The 18,261-nt window shown below is 35.0% G+C and overlaps 1 protein-coding gene across 1 annotated transcript; it reads right to left on the reverse strand.

Moving 5' to 3' along the window:
- Positions 1–8,214: 8,214 nt before the first annotated feature.
- LOC110898968 (alpha-1,3-arabinosyltransferase XAT3) lies at positions 8,215–17,852 on the reverse strand. The gene is made up of 4 exons (XM_022145826.2): positions 17,666–17,852; positions 17,489–17,575; positions 10,610–11,281; positions 8,215–8,864 (listed from the first exon to the last, which is right to left on the reverse strand). Exons 1-4 carry the CDS (start codon positions 17,772–17,774, stop codon positions 8,320–8,322), a joined length of 1,413 nt encoding a protein of 470 aa, XP_022001518.1. The 5' UTR covers positions 17,775–17,852; the 3' UTR covers positions 8,215–8,319.
- Between the last annotated feature and the right edge of the window lie 409 nt (positions 17,853–18,261).

The raw sequence follows: 18,261 nt of genomic DNA on the forward strand, positions 1-18,261 counted from the left end.
TATTGATACTTACGTCGTCGCCGGCCGAAGGGAGCCCGCTTGATAACTTCAATGAAATCATGTCCGCCCTTACCGGTTACCCTTACCAACTATACCCACGGGTGGATCCTAATGAACGTTATCAACGCTAGGTGTGAGGTATGTGTTATGTTATATATTTCGCTTCTTTTATTTTTATTTTTATTTTTAGTTTTTTCTTTTTGTTTATGTATTTTCTTTTCTTTTGCCTTAAATTTATTTAGATAAATGAACGTTTGGGTGTGTTCCTTATATAACCCTAACGAGACCTCACTTGTCCTACCGAGCTATCGGGGGGTTTAAAGGGCTTGTTACATACACTAAATGCAACCGTGATTCCTACAAAAGTGAGTTAGGATTGTTGCTGTTGAAAAATATTTTCCCAAAATCGAAGTTGACCAACGAATGACTAGGTAAATCTTTCCTAAAATGGTAAAAATGGAGTATTTAATGGGGTTTGATTTTTGTGAGAAGTTCGCTTCTACACGAGTGTTAAGATTTGTAGGTACATCTACGTTCGGTATGGGACGACTGTTTGTACTGAAAGACCGAAGAGCACATGAAGAATGAGTAAACCCGGTGCATACGTTTCCTTTTTCTTAACTTTGATTATTTAATTAGTTGAATAAGTGGTGTGTAATTATATAGTTTTGACCGGGTGGAATTTTGGGAGAATTGTAGTATCACGTCCCTTGTGTCTTGAAAAATCCTCATCCTACACATTGAGGACTATGTTGACCTCAAGTGTGGGGATGGGGAGAAAAAGTAAAGATTTTCAACCATTCATTTAAACACTATACATTGAGGACAATGTTGACTTCAAGTGTGGGGATGGGGGAAAATTTCAAAAAAAATCAAAAAATGTCCTCTTATAAGTATTCTAAAAGGCACGATTTGCAAAGTCAATGAGGGATTGCGCGACCCATTTGGTCTCTTGTCATTGTCAAATTCCAAAAATTAGCATGATAGGTATCCCACGTGAAAGTGAAACAGATTTGCTTGAGGGCAAGCAAAAGACAACTACGGGGATGTGATACGTGGTTGAAAACCCGCAGTTTAATCATATTAAAGTTTGTGTTTTTACATGAATTTGATTTCGAGTCGCCTACTTTGATGTGATTTGTGTTTTGCATGTCTAAAGGAGTTTAAGGAGCCATTTGGAAGCTTTACGGAGCATCGGGATGAAGCTAGGACCACCCATACACGCAAAACGAAGAAATTGGACAACAATGCTAGACACCGCATCACGGACGGCTTAGTAACGCGTCAGCAATGCGTTTGGCATCGACATAAGAACTCCGTAAAGAGTAGCGGAAGCCGTCGGTACACTACTCGTGTTGCTGACGTGCCTTAAATACTTCTGACCCTGGTTTGCCTTGTTGACTTGTTTAGACCGAAAATTGAAGGGATTTGTTTTTGGGTTACAAATTTTAAAACAATGATGATCATCTTGGAGCCTAATTCTTCCTCACCATCATATATCCTTAGTTGGTCATCCTTCCGTTGACGAATAATCTCTCTTAGTGTTGTATTCTTTAACATTTATTCACTGCATATTGATGCGTGTCGTGTTGGTCTAGTTAATTTAATAACTATTGGCACGTATGTAGGACCGGTTTTGAGACCGTTCGATTGCGTAACGAACGTTCGACGTGCGGAATCCGTGAACGTGCGTGACCGAACACACAATAACGTACTAGAAACGTGATTTTATTGAAAGATACGACGTGTACGATACAAAAATCACTTGGAGAGAGCTTTCTCACTCTAGACTTTCTCTCTCTAGACTTGAATCACCAAAATCACAAATGGAGAAAAAGTCTTAACACTAACACACTAACTCTCTATTTATAGGCCAAGGCTTTTAATGAGATTTCTCATTAATTACAAGATTGCCACCTTGCCTTTTGACTAGATTTAATACTTTAAAGACTCGATTTCTTCGGTTTCTCGCTACGGCTCGGATTGACGAAGGCGATAGACATTAATGCACTAACAATCGCCCCCTTGGATATTGCCGCAGTCAATCTCGTAGCGTCTGGTCTTTCTCTTTTTCGAACAGAATCCCCGTGGATCTGTCTTCAAGCTTCCGTTGCTCTTCCTATCGATCAGACTTCTTTTCTTCAGGCTCCCCTTTCGTCAAGCTTCCGTGCTTTGGGATCGACGCCTGGCTTTCCGTAGCAACAGAATCAGAAACCTACACATCTCAAACACTCTATTAACAATCAACAATGTTGTGATTCAACTTAATGAATCAACTAAACATTTGAGACTGTTTCACATTTTAAATTTATCAACTTTGAAACATTCCAAAATCTGATTCAACTTAATGAATCATTTTAAACATTTCAAACCATTTAACCAACCTGTTTGTTCATCTTGTTTAGCCTTTGAGATTTTGAATATCAGTTTTCAACATCAGTTGTCGAAAATCTTTTTGGATTTTTCAAAATAAGAAACAGAACTGCAATAACAGAAATTAAATGTAGAAATGAAATATGTACAAACATATTTTTGTGAGTTTGTGCAAGAGGATCATATCAGTTTTTGAGACATATCACCAACACCGTTAAGCTTTTAAACATTTCAAGTTTTAAACAATTTACCTAGATTGTCAGTATATTGATCCACTTTAAATTTTCACACAAATTTCAATTGATTCGAGATACGATATTAATGTTTTAGAAACTTGAACTTAAATGTGTATCACTCCACTTGAATATACTCCCGTATCCAGATCCCAATGTTCAGTCTTACAGGTGAGTATACCACAGATGATATCTGTTAAGGGGTAAATTGCGAGGGCCGTGAGAGCTCAGGTCGATACTTCCGTATACGCAGAGAGATGACGACTTCAACTTTTGGTGGGTCCCCTTTAGAGGATCTTTTGTTACAACAGCAGTGACTATCAATTTTATTGTTTTATCAACTTGCTGAGGGCTGCGCTTATATTTCAAATCATTTTGCAGAAAGTATTATTCGGGGACTAGGTCAGTATTTCCATACAGCAGAAGTCCCGGAATAATACCCCAGATATCACTGAGTATAAAGACCTAGTATCTCAGAAAGAGGGACCTTTCAAACAAGATTTCGGGGGTTACCCATATATCCAAGAATAGTTACCCACGAATTAAGCAAGTTTGAATTTAGGTTTATATCTCATTTCAATTTACTAAGTGTGCAAAAATCTACCGACACATCCATAGTAAGATTGTTTATCACATTTAAACATTACATATCTTTAGCGTGTTGTGATAGACCACTGATGTACTATCATTTCCTCTTTTATGCAACAAAAACTCATTTTTGATTTTTCAATGTTTTTGACATTTTCAAATTTTCTAATTTTTTTAAAATTTTTCTCCCCCTAAAATCAAAATATGTTTCAATTTTGATTTTCTGGGAAAATTTGAAAACAAACTGTACAAACTTGACAACTTGATGAGAATCACTTCAATTCTCCATCCACCTGGCATAAACAATCAGAACTCCCCCTCACAACAAACTATTTTCCCATTATGATTTCAAAACACTTAAGTTTGTTTTAATCAAAATGGTTTTTTCCGGAAAATTAGTTTTGTGTGTCATTCATAAACTCAGGGTTTCATCACCTTGTTCTCTTCATACACATGACAGATTTTACAATTTCAGTTTTAGATCTCAAATATCACTTGTATAAAATCAAGTACAACTTAATATCCCTGATTTACCATATGTAAGGCGAAAAATCACCAGAGTGAAATTTCTCAAGAAAGATGCCGATTCCTACTCCCCAATTACCAACCTGGGAGTTCCGGCAAGTCAGGATTTTAAGCAACGAATGTAGGCACCCAAGCCTGACCAGCCTTGGGTGTATTTGAGTTATTTTCACTCGGGGTTTGAACATTCCTTTTTGTTTCATAAAATTCTTTAACCCCTTTAACCTTTCCCTCAACCATCTTTCCAAAAATATTTTTCACTTTTCCATTAAAAGCCTTTTCGATATCAAATTCTTTCTTTTTAGAATAGAATTGATTCGAAATTTTCACTTTACCATCTTTTTGTTTAAAATTTTCAGTTTGCAATGGTGGAAAGTTTGTGTCATCCATTGGCGGAACTGAATTTTCACTTTTGAGCTCAACTTGTGGCTCCTCTGATTTTGACGAATCAGAATCATCGCCAGAGCGTGGCTCCTTTGTTTCCGAAGAAACAAATTCATCGCCAGGAACATTTCCTTTCTTCACACTCCATTCTGTCCTCAGATTTGCATCTGATGAATTCGTTTTGCTTGATTTGTCATTCTTTGAAGAGCAAGACGATTTATCAGAACTGCTGTTTGGTTTTCCTTATGTACCCGAGGACAAAATCCTTTCGAGATACTCTCGTGCTTTCTTCCTTTTCTTTCGCAGTCTGTCTTTCTGCCCTAGAGAAAGCTTCACTTTCTTTTCTTGAACTTTAGGTTCTTTGACTTTCTGTTCTGAAACTTTCAGTTCCTTGGGCTTTTCTTTGACTTTGACTGACTTCATCACCCTTTTCTGAGATACAGCCCTCGATCTCTCATTTGATCTTATTGGGCAATCTCTGGCAAAGTGTCCTTTGATTTGACAATTATAGCATCTCCTCGTCTCATAGCTCCAATTCTGGCAGTTAACAGCAATGTGTCCTTGATAGCCGCATCGGTAACACACTCTGTTATCATACCAATCACCATTTTCACACCATACGCTCAAATCAAAGCACTGTTTGGCTTGGTGATACGCTTTCCTCCTCTTCATTGTTGGATTTGACTTTTGAGCACTGTGGTCAAACCCGCACCACTTATTACCAACTATTTTTGAGTTTTGAATTTTTAATTTTTGTGATTTTTGATTGCGATTGGATGATTGATATGATGAGCTTTTATTTTCATTTTTAAAATTTTTCAAATTTTTAACTTTTTGTTTCTGTTCTACCATCTTCTTAACAGGTTTTTGCTTTGAGCATTCACCTATTTCAGTAGATTGCAAAACAGTATTTTTAAAATTTTCTTTTAATTCCAAAAATAATTTTTGTTTTTCAATTTTTTCATTTTCATCATCAGATTTCTCATCATAATCTTCAACTACGACTTTGTCATAGTTTGTGACATCGTCACTTATTGGAACAGAATTGATCGGTTTTGGACATGGAATATTCAAATACTAAGAAGAAGTCACAAAACCTTTCAATTTCGTTTCAAGCTCGTTGATTTTCTTTCGAGACCGTTTTGAGACCGTTCGATTGCGTAACGAACGTTCGACGTGCGGAATCCGTGAATGTGCGTGACCGAACACACAATAACGTACTAGAAACGTGATTTTATTGAAAGATACGACGTGTACGATACAAAAATCACTTGGAGAGAGCTTTCTCACTCTAGACTTTCTCTCTCTAGACTTGAATCACCAAAATCACAAATGGAGCAAAAGTCTTAACACTAACACACTAACTCTCTATTTATAGGCCAAGGCTTTTAATGAGATTTCTCATTAATTACAAGATTGCCACCTTGCCTTTTGACTAGATTTAATACTTTAAAGACTCGATTTCTTCGGTTTCTCGCTACGGCTCGGATTGACGAAGGAGATAGACATTAATGCACTAACAACGTATTAAGTGGATTAACTTAATAACTTTTAGACACTTTCACCTAGTTTTAAATTTATAAGAAATGATTATTGCTTCAACTAGACACACAAAATAGGCGAGCGTGCCTATCCTATCGTTTGTAGTAAAGTTTATGTAAGAACCAAGTATCGAACCCAAAGGATACGACTTTTAGTAGTTAACTTTAAATTACCAACTAGTTGATTAATTATCTTTTGTTAATTTTATATTAAAACGAGAAAATAAAAGCAAGTAATAGATGATTAGTAGAGAATACCAAGAGCACGAAGAGTGTTGCTTTGGATCTCCGAATCCACTTGGGATGAATTGTAGTTATGTTATTGGCAAGAGGTGAGGTTAATTAACTCAAAAACCCGGCTCCTAGCTAAGGTAACAAACGAATTTTTATTAGATTTACAAGATGTGACTTTAAGGTTAAAATAGAATTAGAGTCGATTAAAGATAAATCATTCCCCGATCTTAGAGAAAGGTTCTTTTTAAGGAACAATCCCCTAATCTTGGGTTAGTTACATCCAACTACTCTTCTTTCTTTTACATTGTTTCCATGGCTTGCGATCCTCTATTTGGCATACCTTTGTCTCACTTCAAAAGTAGCAAGGATCTATCAAAGTGCTCAGGACACTTGTGATTAATTAGAGTGATTGAGCATTATTTAACAGGTGGAGTTATAGTATATATATATATATATATATATATATATATTATAGGCGTATAGTATTTTAACATGGGTTTACCAACTCTTGGACCGCGCCAAGTCTAACATATAGACCATGTTAGACAAGTCACTAGACCAAGGTTTAGCTAATCACTGAGGCCTAGCATATAGATCGTGCAGGCCACTAACGATACTCTTGATAAATGAGGGTTGATCACCACATGTATTTCCACAAATGGGTTAACCACTTCTCCAATATCAGATTTTCTTTATTAGTATATGGGTTTTTACACACTATGAGTGTACTAATAAGCTTATCTCTTTTGGTTATCAAGAACTCCCACAAGATTAAAGACCAAAACAATCACAAGCTCATTACGAAAGAAGAAGAGTAGAAAGATATATTAAAGACACCACACATCTCTTTGCCAAAGATTAAACATATAATTCATACCAAGCTTCATCTTCAACCCAAGCAACACAGAGGGTTTACCAATAATGGCCATAACTTCTCCATAAACATTGATCATAGAGTGGATCATGATGGATCAAGTATAATAAGATCAAAGAACTTGAAGAAGGGTTGTTGATTACAAGCTCTCCCTCTCTCTCTCTCTCTCTCTCTCTCTCTCTCTCTCTCTCTCTCTCTCTCTCTCTCTCTCTCTCTCTCTCTCTCTCTCTCTCTCTCTCTCTCAAACTAAGCTATTACAAGTTTTTCCGTATTTGGCATTTACTCAGCCTGATATTTTTTGTGTCGTACAAAAAGTTTGCCTTTTATGCATGCACTAAGAGATCCTCGCTTTTAGTTCCTTAAACGGATACTCTGGTATCTTAAGAGCATCCTAGAACATGGTCATCAAATTAAATCCTCAAACTCCACCAAGCTTACGACATACTCTGGTGACCACTAACGGTGCCCTGACTCATGACGCTCCATGTCCGGGTATTGTGTCCTCTTCGGTGATAATCTGATCTCCTCGCCGCTAGACGACAACTCCTATCATGCGATCCAACGTTGAGGTTGAATATCAGAGCTGGCCTACACGACAACCGAAATAAGATGGATACGAAACTTAATGCTTGACCTTTAAGTGCCTATGTGTCATGCAACAATCGTTTATAGTAACAAGATATGTGTGATATACTTATCCCAAAATTTGATGCAAGGTCAGAGGACGAAACACCTAGAAACTGTTCATATCAACTTCATTTAGGAAAAGGTTCGCATCGGTTCTATACAAGTTCTACATGTTCTGACGAATTGTCAATATGTTGATATCTTCATCAAAGCTCTGCCTCAACAGTTGTTCACACACTTGTGATCCAATCTTTGCATTCGGCAATCTTCTGCTTCGACTGCGGGGGGATGTTAGACAATATAGTTTGTATATATATTCGGTCATTATTATTAATACACACACACACACACACGTATATATATACGGAGTTTCCAAATGGAAATTACATCGAGATAGAGGGTAAAAAGGCAACAAGCTGCGTCGCTACCCCTTTTTGAATAACAAACTAAGTCTTTAAAAAATTATATCTATAGATCTTGGGTCATAACATTACTATGCATGACCCTTTTAACTCGACTAAGTAGGTCCACAGCCTCTGGCCAAAGGAAAACAAAAGTATTAAAAGCAAATGGGATAACCTCGTGTTGTTTGATGAGAAGATTGATTTACTCTCTTCGATATTTTACATTATGCCCCCCATATTTGTGAACTGTTTCAATCGAATCGATTGCAAAATGAATATGTTGCAATATATATTAAGTTTAGGATCCATCATTCAATCAGTCTCAACAGTTTAATGTCATAAACTTTCATCGATTTGATAGGGGAGAACCAAGTATAACTAAAGGTTGTCATTCATAAATTAAAGCTATCAATCTATTTGTAATGAAGAGTCATAAATAAACGTGAAATTTTATAAACTAAAATCAAATTTATAGCATGTAAACGTTACATTATCAACCAATTTAGTTCTTTCTTACAATTACTAAACATCTAAAAGCATCATCGTGTGCTTAAAGGAGATGTAAGTTTAAGAATTCTAAGCGCTTCAACAAGAGTACCCTTAAACCTATTTACATCAACCCTTATATTCTGCTTATCCAAATACATTTCCTTTCCAATATAATACCCTTTTGCAAATACGGATCCTGGATCCGAAATAACCGGGTCATCATGTGCATATAAGTCAATAAGTGAACTCTCATCCGGTCCAATCTTGTAATCCAAATAATGCAATCCCATCCGGACCGCCGGTTCGCCAAAGTAAACCGTAGAAGGCCACTCTAACCCTAGTGGCACCACCTGCACCACCACCGCTCCCGTTGGCAAAAACACTTGGTTTGTTAGTCCGGCACCGTGAGCTCCGACAAGGACACTGCACGTGCTCACTAGCTTTGCAAATCTTTCCAAATTTGACATCTTTTTGGGACTCCTGACCACCACAACATCGAACCCTAATTCTTCCATCATGTCCACTAGTTCGTCTTCATTTAGAAACGATCTTGTTTTCCGACGAGACACAAGAAGCAACACCGGTGCTGTAGAACCTATGTACACCATAATTAACAAACAAACGGATCCGGTAAAATCACACCCAGGGAGTTAGTACCAGAAAGCAGGCATACCCATGCAAAAATTCGTTTAAAATGCATAGAAAACACTCTTTTCCGACAGAAAAAATAGTTTTTTTAAATAAGCATACTCCATTGGAAATGCATAGGAAATTTCCAACCATTTTTAGCGAAATTATTATTTATCGGTATACTATCACTACTAGAAAACTGAGTCATTTTGGGCGACAACAATGTTTGTCAGAAATGTAGCATTTAGGGTATAAGGGGTACTCCTCTCGTGGAGAGTAATCACCTCTCCACCCCAGCCAATCACACTATGCCATGTTAACTCCCCTCTAAACTCTCTATTTTGCCTCAAACATAAGGGGGCTCCCCTCATGGGGAGTAATCTATTTTTGTTTCTAGTTTTTTTATTTCTAAAAGTTATGCATTTATAATTTAAACATACTTTAAACAAAATAAAATTACATTTTAAATTAAAAAACAATCTTTTTGACATACGAAAGCTTTGACGAAAAAAAACTCTTCTTCATTTTCTCGTCCATGCCCTCCTGAAACCACTGATTATTCACTTCCACGTTACTCACAATTTTTAAAAATAACATTTTTGACATACGAAACCAATAACGAAAAAAATCATCATTGTATTTCGGCTCTTCGACAAAATAATTTGCCATAAGGGTTTCGTGGCCTTTCTCCCGATCACAACGGACATATTTTTTTTTACTAGATGTGCACGTGTCTTCTATTTCGGCTTGTTCAATGAGATTTTTGAAAAAAAAATTAAACTACTATCGCTTGAGGAGATATCATCGTCGGTAATGTCGGGTGGAATAAACAATGGTATTGCATCCGCCATTTGGAAAAATTCTAGTATAAAATGAGAAGAGATATGGTTTTGAATTGTTTTTTGTTTGTGAGAAATGGATTGTGAATGGTTTGGTTTAAAAAGTAATATGTAATTACTTTTTTTAACCAACGGCATTATAGCTGTTTGAAGTGGCCCAACGTTCAAAAAAAAAATCATTCAAACCATTCGGTGAACACTCCTCGGGTTTAACGTTTTGTCGCACGATATATGGGGATGGCGGCGGTGTTAGCATGCGGTAACACCCTCACCGTGCACCATCATGTGTACACCCTTAGGCCATACGTAGTCATAAAGCCCCTTGTGGGGCATTATACGACACGTGTCGTGCCACGTCACACAAGGGCTTTATGGGGCGTTATATCACTAGAGCCCATAATCATAAAGCCCCTACCTATCATTACCTAATTATTAATTTTCATTTTATTAATTAATTATAAAAACCCTTAAAGCCTTTTGATTGGCCAAACCATTAAAAGTTCCCTCCATCATGCCGCTATGTGCATGGCGCCTCCCTCCCCCCCCCCCCAAAAAAAAAAATTCCCAATAGCGCCGCCCGTCGTGGTGTGCGGGGCGCGAAAATTAAAAAATGGGGTGTTATAGCGCCCCACTACATACAGACTTAGCGACAGTTTTCCTACAAAACTGATTTCGTCAAAAAATCGGTTGTGGAAAACATTTTCCAACAAGTTTCTCACGAAAATCACTACTACAAAAACTGAGTTGATTTTGTCACGTAGTATTTTGTCAGAAATCATGTGCAGGAATTTCCAAAGCATTTTTTCTGTCAAAAATTTCCATACGAAATTTTCCCCTATTCTAGAAGTGGATGAGGGTGGGCAACCCTTACCTGTATTCGACACATTTGTGATCTTCAAACTGTAAGCTGATCTGAGGAATTTCTTAAACTCGATCATGGAGTTCCCTTTGGGAAGCTCAGAAGAATTAATACCTAAAAACCCATGAAATTTAAGACCCACCACAGCTCCTTCAAAGCAATGAACACTCGTGTTCATCACTGGATTCATCACATTGTACCGCGATAAGCTGGAGAAAATGCGTTCATATTTCATAACTAAAGAAGGGTTGTAATCAACCAGAATGAACTGCACTCGTGATTCAAATACGCGAGAAGTGATGTATAATGGGATTATGATCTCATTGAACTCATGAAATAGGTTTCCGGTGAAGCCTCCGGAAGAGAAAATGACTGCCGGAACTGTATGGTTGTAGTTACAATATCTTGCCGAAGCTTGTGGTGATTGTTGTAGGAACTTGACCGGAGTTACAGTTTTCAATAGATCAAATTGTGACCATGCATATGGACGAACTTGTACAACTTTATAATTTTCTTCTTTATCCAATGTATTGGTGTCATTTGTTGAATTCAATCTTGTAGGCATATATATTTCCATTGTTTTGGTATCAATCTTTACGCGGTTATTTGCGACACAAACTTTTGAATAGAAGGTAGAATCGCAAGCGAAACCGGTGGTTTCTAGCTTTTGTAGATCACCATCTCCTGTAAAACAACGCGAACAAATTATTAAGCGAATTAGACGTACAACATTACTAGAAAAATAGGCGTTTGTGGTCCTTTTTGGTCACAAATCAGTCGCAATGGCTACTGGCAACTGAAAGACAGCCATAGAAATCTTCATGGCAGCTGTTTTTTTATGTTAAAGTATTTTCACCATGTTTTGCTTCTGTTATTGGTTTCGTTGTTCAAGGTTTTAATGAAAGTTTGTATGTTATTTAAGTATGCTGTATCTTAAAGGAAGTTCAGGTGTAAATATTATTATATCTTATTGATTTGATAACGTTTTTTTTTACATGTATGATATTTTGCTAGAAGGCTTGTAGATATTTCTTGGTGGTAAATCTCAAATGAGTGAAATTTTGGGATTTAGTTTCAAGTTGAGAGACCTATGACTTAGTGGTATTGTGTGTTTGTCCTTCATATAATGTTATGTGAGTTTAAATTCTTGTAACTTAGTTGGTATTTAGGTGTAAAAAGTTGTTAATAAAGTGAGGTTTGGCGACCAATTCTGCCAATCTCTTAAACTAAATTTTTCTCAAAGTTAAAAAGAAGGTAGTTTTGACATGTTCAAAAGGAAAAGCAAAAAGGAAAGGGAAAGGGAAAGTGAAAAAGGGAAGGGAAAGGTAAAGGTAGAGAAATAATCTCAATAGAAGTGGCACAAGGCTTGTGGAAGTCATTAGGGGGACGGGGTGTCCCGTGATAAGCCCTCCACCACACGTGGATCACAAAACAAAACCGTCGCCGCCACCTTTTATAACGCGTGGATTCTAAAACGCATGGATTGTTTAACACGTTGTAAAATCAAAAAAAGTGAACGTTGGAACAATTTGACCGTTGAATGTTAGAGAGAATGTGAGGGAAAATTGTTGGGTGTGGTGAGTGATGGGCATTTCCACTAAAATCCACAACTAGTAATAGAATAAAGCTCGATGACATGGCGGAACTTGATTGGATGTTGTGAGTGATGAGTGAGTGGTGAGTGATGGACGCCCCTACCCCTCTTATGGTAATGTATGTTCCATGGTTTAAAAATGGGGGCTAGAAATATATTGTTTATAAAGATTAAATCATGTATTTGAAAGAATGTTTGAGTATTTAAAAAAAAATGGTAAAAATTGTTAAGATGCCCAATTTAGGGATGAGCATGAAACCTGTTTGGTATCGAACCGTTACTGATACCGAAAAACGGGAAAAGTGGGTATCGGTACCGAATATACCGGTTCGATACGGGTATCTATATTTACCGGTGTTTTACCCATAAATAGCGGTATCAATACTGAAAAATAAAGAAAGTGATTATCGATACCCGATATCAAATGCTCATCTCTAGCCCAATTTAATTTACCTAAACATGGTTTTGACCAATTACTAGATCAATTTGACTAGTTATAAGTATTGATTTGAACGTGTTGAAGGTCTAAAATGGTAAATCTGATATAAAATGAGATTTTTGGAGAAATCTAATGAAATGAGTTAACGGCTCGAAAAATAATGGTCGATTAAGCATTTACTCTTTTTTAATATGGCAATATATTCATATATTTAAGTGAATTAAGTATGTATAGATGTTTATCTTATACTAACTAAAATGTGTCGTTGGGCTTTATATAAGTAACCACAAGCTCTATGTAAAATTGTATGAATTGTTAATAAGTGACCGATGTATATTTTTTGTCATTGGTGGAAAAGGTGTTTGAAAATTATTTACTTAGTTTATAATTAAAACTATTATTCTATATGAAATTACTAATATACAACGTGCTAGTATATTTGTAAAGTAGCGGGCACGTCTCATTTTCCCAAGGTCTCGTGAACATGTAACCATTGGGATGCATCATGCATGTACCGAGTGCAAAAAAAGAAAAAATTCGTATAGGTCACACGAATACAAAGAAATACGTATGGGATGCTAGTTTGATTATTTGGAGTCTAATTTAACTAGACAAAAACTATTGATTATGTGTAATTTTCAAGGTTGAAAGGAAAGAGACATGGTATCTAAACTAAATTCACATTTTTTAAATGTGTCATAGTTTGATAAAAAATGGTGGTCCAGAAATGATTTTTTTTAAATAATAATAAGGGGGATTCATTGCGTGTTGCAGCGGACATTTGGTAAGTATCGTTTTGGTTTATTACAACGTATGTACGATATTAACACTTGGTATAACAATCGAAAAAGATGCGCCCAAGATGAAATCTACACATGTTTTATAACGATCAAAACCACTAAAACAAATACCGGTACCGGTTTGGATAATATCGATATGGGTACTAATGTTATTCGGTTAGAATCGATTTCGTTCGTGATGACACCGAACGTTATCGATTCGGTTCATCACGATAAAGAATTAAAAAATCAATTTTTATCAAAACATGATTAATAAAAGCAAGCACGTCGCAACGCTATATTATTTATATAAAAAAAACTAAACCGTGAGACAGCTTTAATGACATACAAGTTTGTGTTTCGATCACTTGTATATTATTATTTGTATATTGGTTTTGAGTGAAATTTCATAGAAATTTAATTAAAAATAAGAACGCCGTAACAGCATACTGAGATATTTATAAATATAAATAAAATATGCTTAAAAGTAATTTCAATAAGAATATAATAATAAAATATTAATATCGTTCAACTTATTAAATTTTGAAAAAAAAAAAAAAAACTAACTAAAATAGGTGTGTTCGTCAAAAGCAAAAACCACAAAAAGTTATGGCCAAAAACAGTAATATCAAAAACCACCTTTAGCTAATAAGTTGTCGCCAATGAGCTAGTGGTGGAGTGGTAAGGGAGAGATCTTGTGTTCCAAGTGACCCAAGTTCAATTCCTGCCCCTAGCATTTAGTTTCTGCGGCACCTGGTGATGATGGGAGACTAGGCGAGTAGGCGGCGATCGCTAGTTCGATCCTTGAACTGAGCGGGTTTTACCTCACCGCACTGTCGTGCCTTCGGGCGAGTGTTCACAGGCTTCGGCCCTAGGTGAGGGTTTTCCCCGGTTCGGAAGGCGAGTGTATCCCGATGTGGTGAATTTCGCCAGTAACCCATTTGGAGGATTCGTTGGCCGTTCAAAAAAAAAAAAAAAAAAAAAAGCTAATAAGTTGTCATTTTAATAATAATAATAATAATAATAATAATAATAATAATAATAATAGTTTTTAAATCATGTTGTTACTATACTAAGTTTTTGAATAATAACATGTTATACATGTTGTATATAAAAACTTTTATCAGATCTAACGTATAGTAACTTTAATATATTAAAGCATAAATTTAGAATATCTTATATACACCAACATTTTTTTGTAAATCTAACTACTATAATAAAAGAAACCAACTTTTGAACACCTGTAATTCATCGAATGTATCCTCAAATCTATATTTATCTTATATTAACTAAAAAAATAATAAATTAATATTAAATCTTATCATACTTTAATAAAATATTATCCTCAAATCTAAATTATTAATTTAATATTTTTAAAACAAATACCTCTCTTATCTACTTGTCCTATATTAAATATATAAATAATAAATTAATATTAAATGTTATCCTAATTTATTAATAATATGACTTTTTTTATTATTTGATATACAAAATTATATTTATTTAACTCGTGTAAAACGTGAGGTTTTTAAGGATATAATTTTTTTATTATTTGGTAGATCTTTCAACCCGACTATACACGGGTTTTTTAAAGATACGACGTTTTTAGTATTTAATATACAAAATTACATTTATTTAGGATATAATTTTTTTATTATTTGGTAGATTTTTCAACCCGACTATACACGGGTTTTTTAAAGATGCGACGTTTTTAGTATTTAATATACAAAGTTACATTTATTTAATCTGTGTAATACACATGATTTTTAAAGATATAATTCTTTTTTAGATATATTCAACACGTGTAATATACGGGGTTTTAAGGATGCAATTTTTTATTATTTGGTAGATTTATTCAATCAGATTATACACGGGTATGTTAAAGATACGACGTTTTTAGTATTTAGTATATAAAATGACATTTATTTAATCTATTACATTTATTTAGGATTTAATTTTTTTATTATTTGGTAGATTTTTCAACACGACTATACACGGGTTTTTTAAAGATGCGACGTTTGTAGTATTTAATATACAAAATTACATTTATTTAATCTGTGTAATACACATGATTTTTAAAGATATAATTCTTTTTTAGATCTATTCAACACGTGTAATATACGGGGTTTTTAAGGATGCAATTTTTTATTATTTGGTAGATTTATTCAACCAGATTATATACGAGTATTTTAAAGATACAACATTTTTAGTATTTAGTATACAAAATGACATTTATTTAATCTGTGTAATACACATGGTTTTTAAAGATATAACTTTTTTATTATTTGATTTAGAAAATTACATTTATTTAACCCGTACAATATACAGGGTTCATAAAGATATAATTTTATATTATTTAACATATAAAATTACATTTATTCAACCCGTGTAATACACGGGGTTCTAACATAGTTATATTATATTCTCAAACAATGTTGCGTAGTTTTGGTACTCGCAATATTTACTTGTGCAAAAAACAAATCAACTTTAGATTCTTACCCATTAAATATAAAATAATACCCCACACAGGCCATTAACTTGGTGGGAAGTGTTTCTCTTTCAGAATTATTGTCCAAATAATTGGTTAATTTAATTAATCGTCGTTTTCGTTGCCACGAAATGGTGATCATTAATCATATCACGTATATTAACAAAATCACAATCTAAACTGTGGTGGTAGTGTCGGTGGTGGCAACAGTAAGTTGTGATGATGGCCATGGACAATAGGGAAGCTTAGAATATATCCATGCACAGAGACGGATTGATAGGCTTAGCATTCTAGGTGATGGTTTAGGATCACCAAAAATAGGAGCCTTCAATTTATTTTAATTTTTTTCATATATTACATGTGAATATGTGTATTTGGCCTAAATGAATAAACACATAATGACCCAAACAAATAAATAAATAGTCTACACCCAAAACTTGAAGGATTATTGGCCAATTTTTTTTTCTTGAATCATTAAGCTTCAAAGTCCTTTTTTTTCTTGAGCGTAATTATGCATCCTCTGCCGATGAGGGAGAAACTATGGGTAATCGATTGCTACCGATGGTGCGATTTGCGATTGATCAATCACCATAAAAAACAATTTTGTGATTTGATATTCACGATTTTACGACTTGACATTGCAATTTGCTATTGTTGTTTGATATTTTTTTAGGTTCAAGTCTCTCAAAGGCCCCGACTTTGGACTTCGCTTAGGGCGTCCAAAAACATTGAAACGGCCATGTCCATGCGTGCGTTGAAATTCCTTTTATGTCGTAAACAGTAAATAACTGTAAGGATCGATTAGCATGAACGGACCTAGTATATAGGGTGGAGGGTTAACTACCCTCGCATTTTTAAATTTATGTAACCTATACTACCGTCACAAGATAACTTATTTAAAACAAACAGTCTTAGTTTTGTTATGTGACTTTGCATGTCTTTATCTTGCGTATTATGCTATATTTGTCCTAGATTTACTATGTTACTCTTTCACTACTTATTTTGTTATTGGTAGCTCTCTATTTTTATATTTAGTTTTGCTTGTTGTCTACTACTTTTTGCTTGGAGTCGGGGGTTCTCTCTAGAAACAGTCTCTCTACTCCTATGGATTGAGGTAAAGTTTGCCTATATCTCACCCTCCCAGACTCTACAAATAATTTTGCTATGTGTAAGATTTACTGGATATGCTTGTTTCTGTTGTATTTTAAAATAAAATCAATTTATACATGTTCCATTTGAAAATAAAGTAAAAATTAAAAAGATGAGTACTAAATTTGATTAAGTATTTCACTTGTATTTCTCTAAATGGTTATTGAACAATGTGTTACCTTTACGTAGTTATGTTAACTATTTGTATCATTGTAACGCTTAATTAGTATTTCTGGTTCAAACAAGTTATAATTATTTATGTGACTTAACAGAAACTGAAAACTCGAGCATTAAGTTAAGAGACTTTCAAGCAGCGAAAAACTGACCCAGAAAAAAAAAAAAACGAGATGTCGCAACTACCATGATTAACAAGACTTGGTTCGCCAATTACAGTTTTTGGCGGTGTCTAAATGCGTGACAAAGAGCAAGAATGGGAACAAACCTATGAATGATTTGAATAGTGGTTGCAAGTTGTCTTCTAAACCACCAACTTCTTCCATTGTAGCATTCTTCACCAAGTCTCTTCTGCCTACAAGATATACAAAACACAAAGTAGATTTATTAATTTCAACATCCCATATACTAAAAGGAGACATATAACCCAAAATGTAAAACACACCGGAGTGAAATTTAACCGGGTCGAATCCAAAAGATTGTGTGTAAAGCAAGTAAATGAATGCAAGTAAACCAATTGTTTGAGTTGCACCACAAACCAGGTGCCCTTCCATTGCTTGAAGAAAAGAAAGCTTGTGATCTTGAAAAAAAAAAGTGGTCGAAAGGATCACTCATAAAGACAGGTAGCTTATAGTTTCTCAATCTATATGTCCAAGAAAGTTGATCCAAATTTCACCAATAATGTGGTCAAGGTCGCTTTCCACTTGACAAGTACACTTCCTTTTGTGGGGCTCGTTTGATGGGGAAAAAGCCTTTAAAGTTTAAATGATAGACTATACACATCATAGGATTAGGACCGGACCGACCGTTCTGAACTATGACCCATGTACCGCTGGTTCGGGTGAGCCCTTGTGAGCCGCTTAATTATGTATAGGCCGGCCAATGAAGACCGGTGACAATTGTTTAATTTATATATAGAGTAAACCGTCAAAATGGTATTTGAGGTTTGGTCATTTTTGCCACTATAGTACAAAACTCGAATCTTTTAAATCTATGGTAATTTATATGAAGACCGGTGGCAATTGTTTAATTTTGTTGTCA

This window comes from Helianthus annuus, chromosome 13 (genome assembly GCF_002127325.2).
Source record: "Helianthus annuus cultivar XRQ/B chromosome 13, HanXRQr2.0-SUNRISE, whole genome shotgun sequence".
Taxonomy (NCBI): domain Eukaryota; kingdom Viridiplantae; phylum Streptophyta; class Magnoliopsida; order Asterales; family Asteraceae; genus Helianthus; species Helianthus annuus.

What these genes read in the sequence shown, in the direction of transcription:
- LOC110898968 (XM_022145826.2), bottom strand. Translation starts at nt 17,774, where the DNA reads ATGGAAGGGCACCTGGTTTGTGGTGCAACTCAAACAATTGGTTTACTT. An exon ending in ACTATTCAAATCATTCATAG is followed by an intron (nt 11,282 to 17,488) that starts GTTTGTTCCCAT and finishes GTTGTTTTACAG; the next exon opens with GAGATGGTGATCTACAAAAG. An exon ending in CACAAATGTGTCGAATACAG is followed by an intron (nt 8,865 to 10,609) that starts GTAAGGGTTGCC and finishes TGGTGTACATAG; the next exon opens with GTTCTACAGCACCGGTGTTG.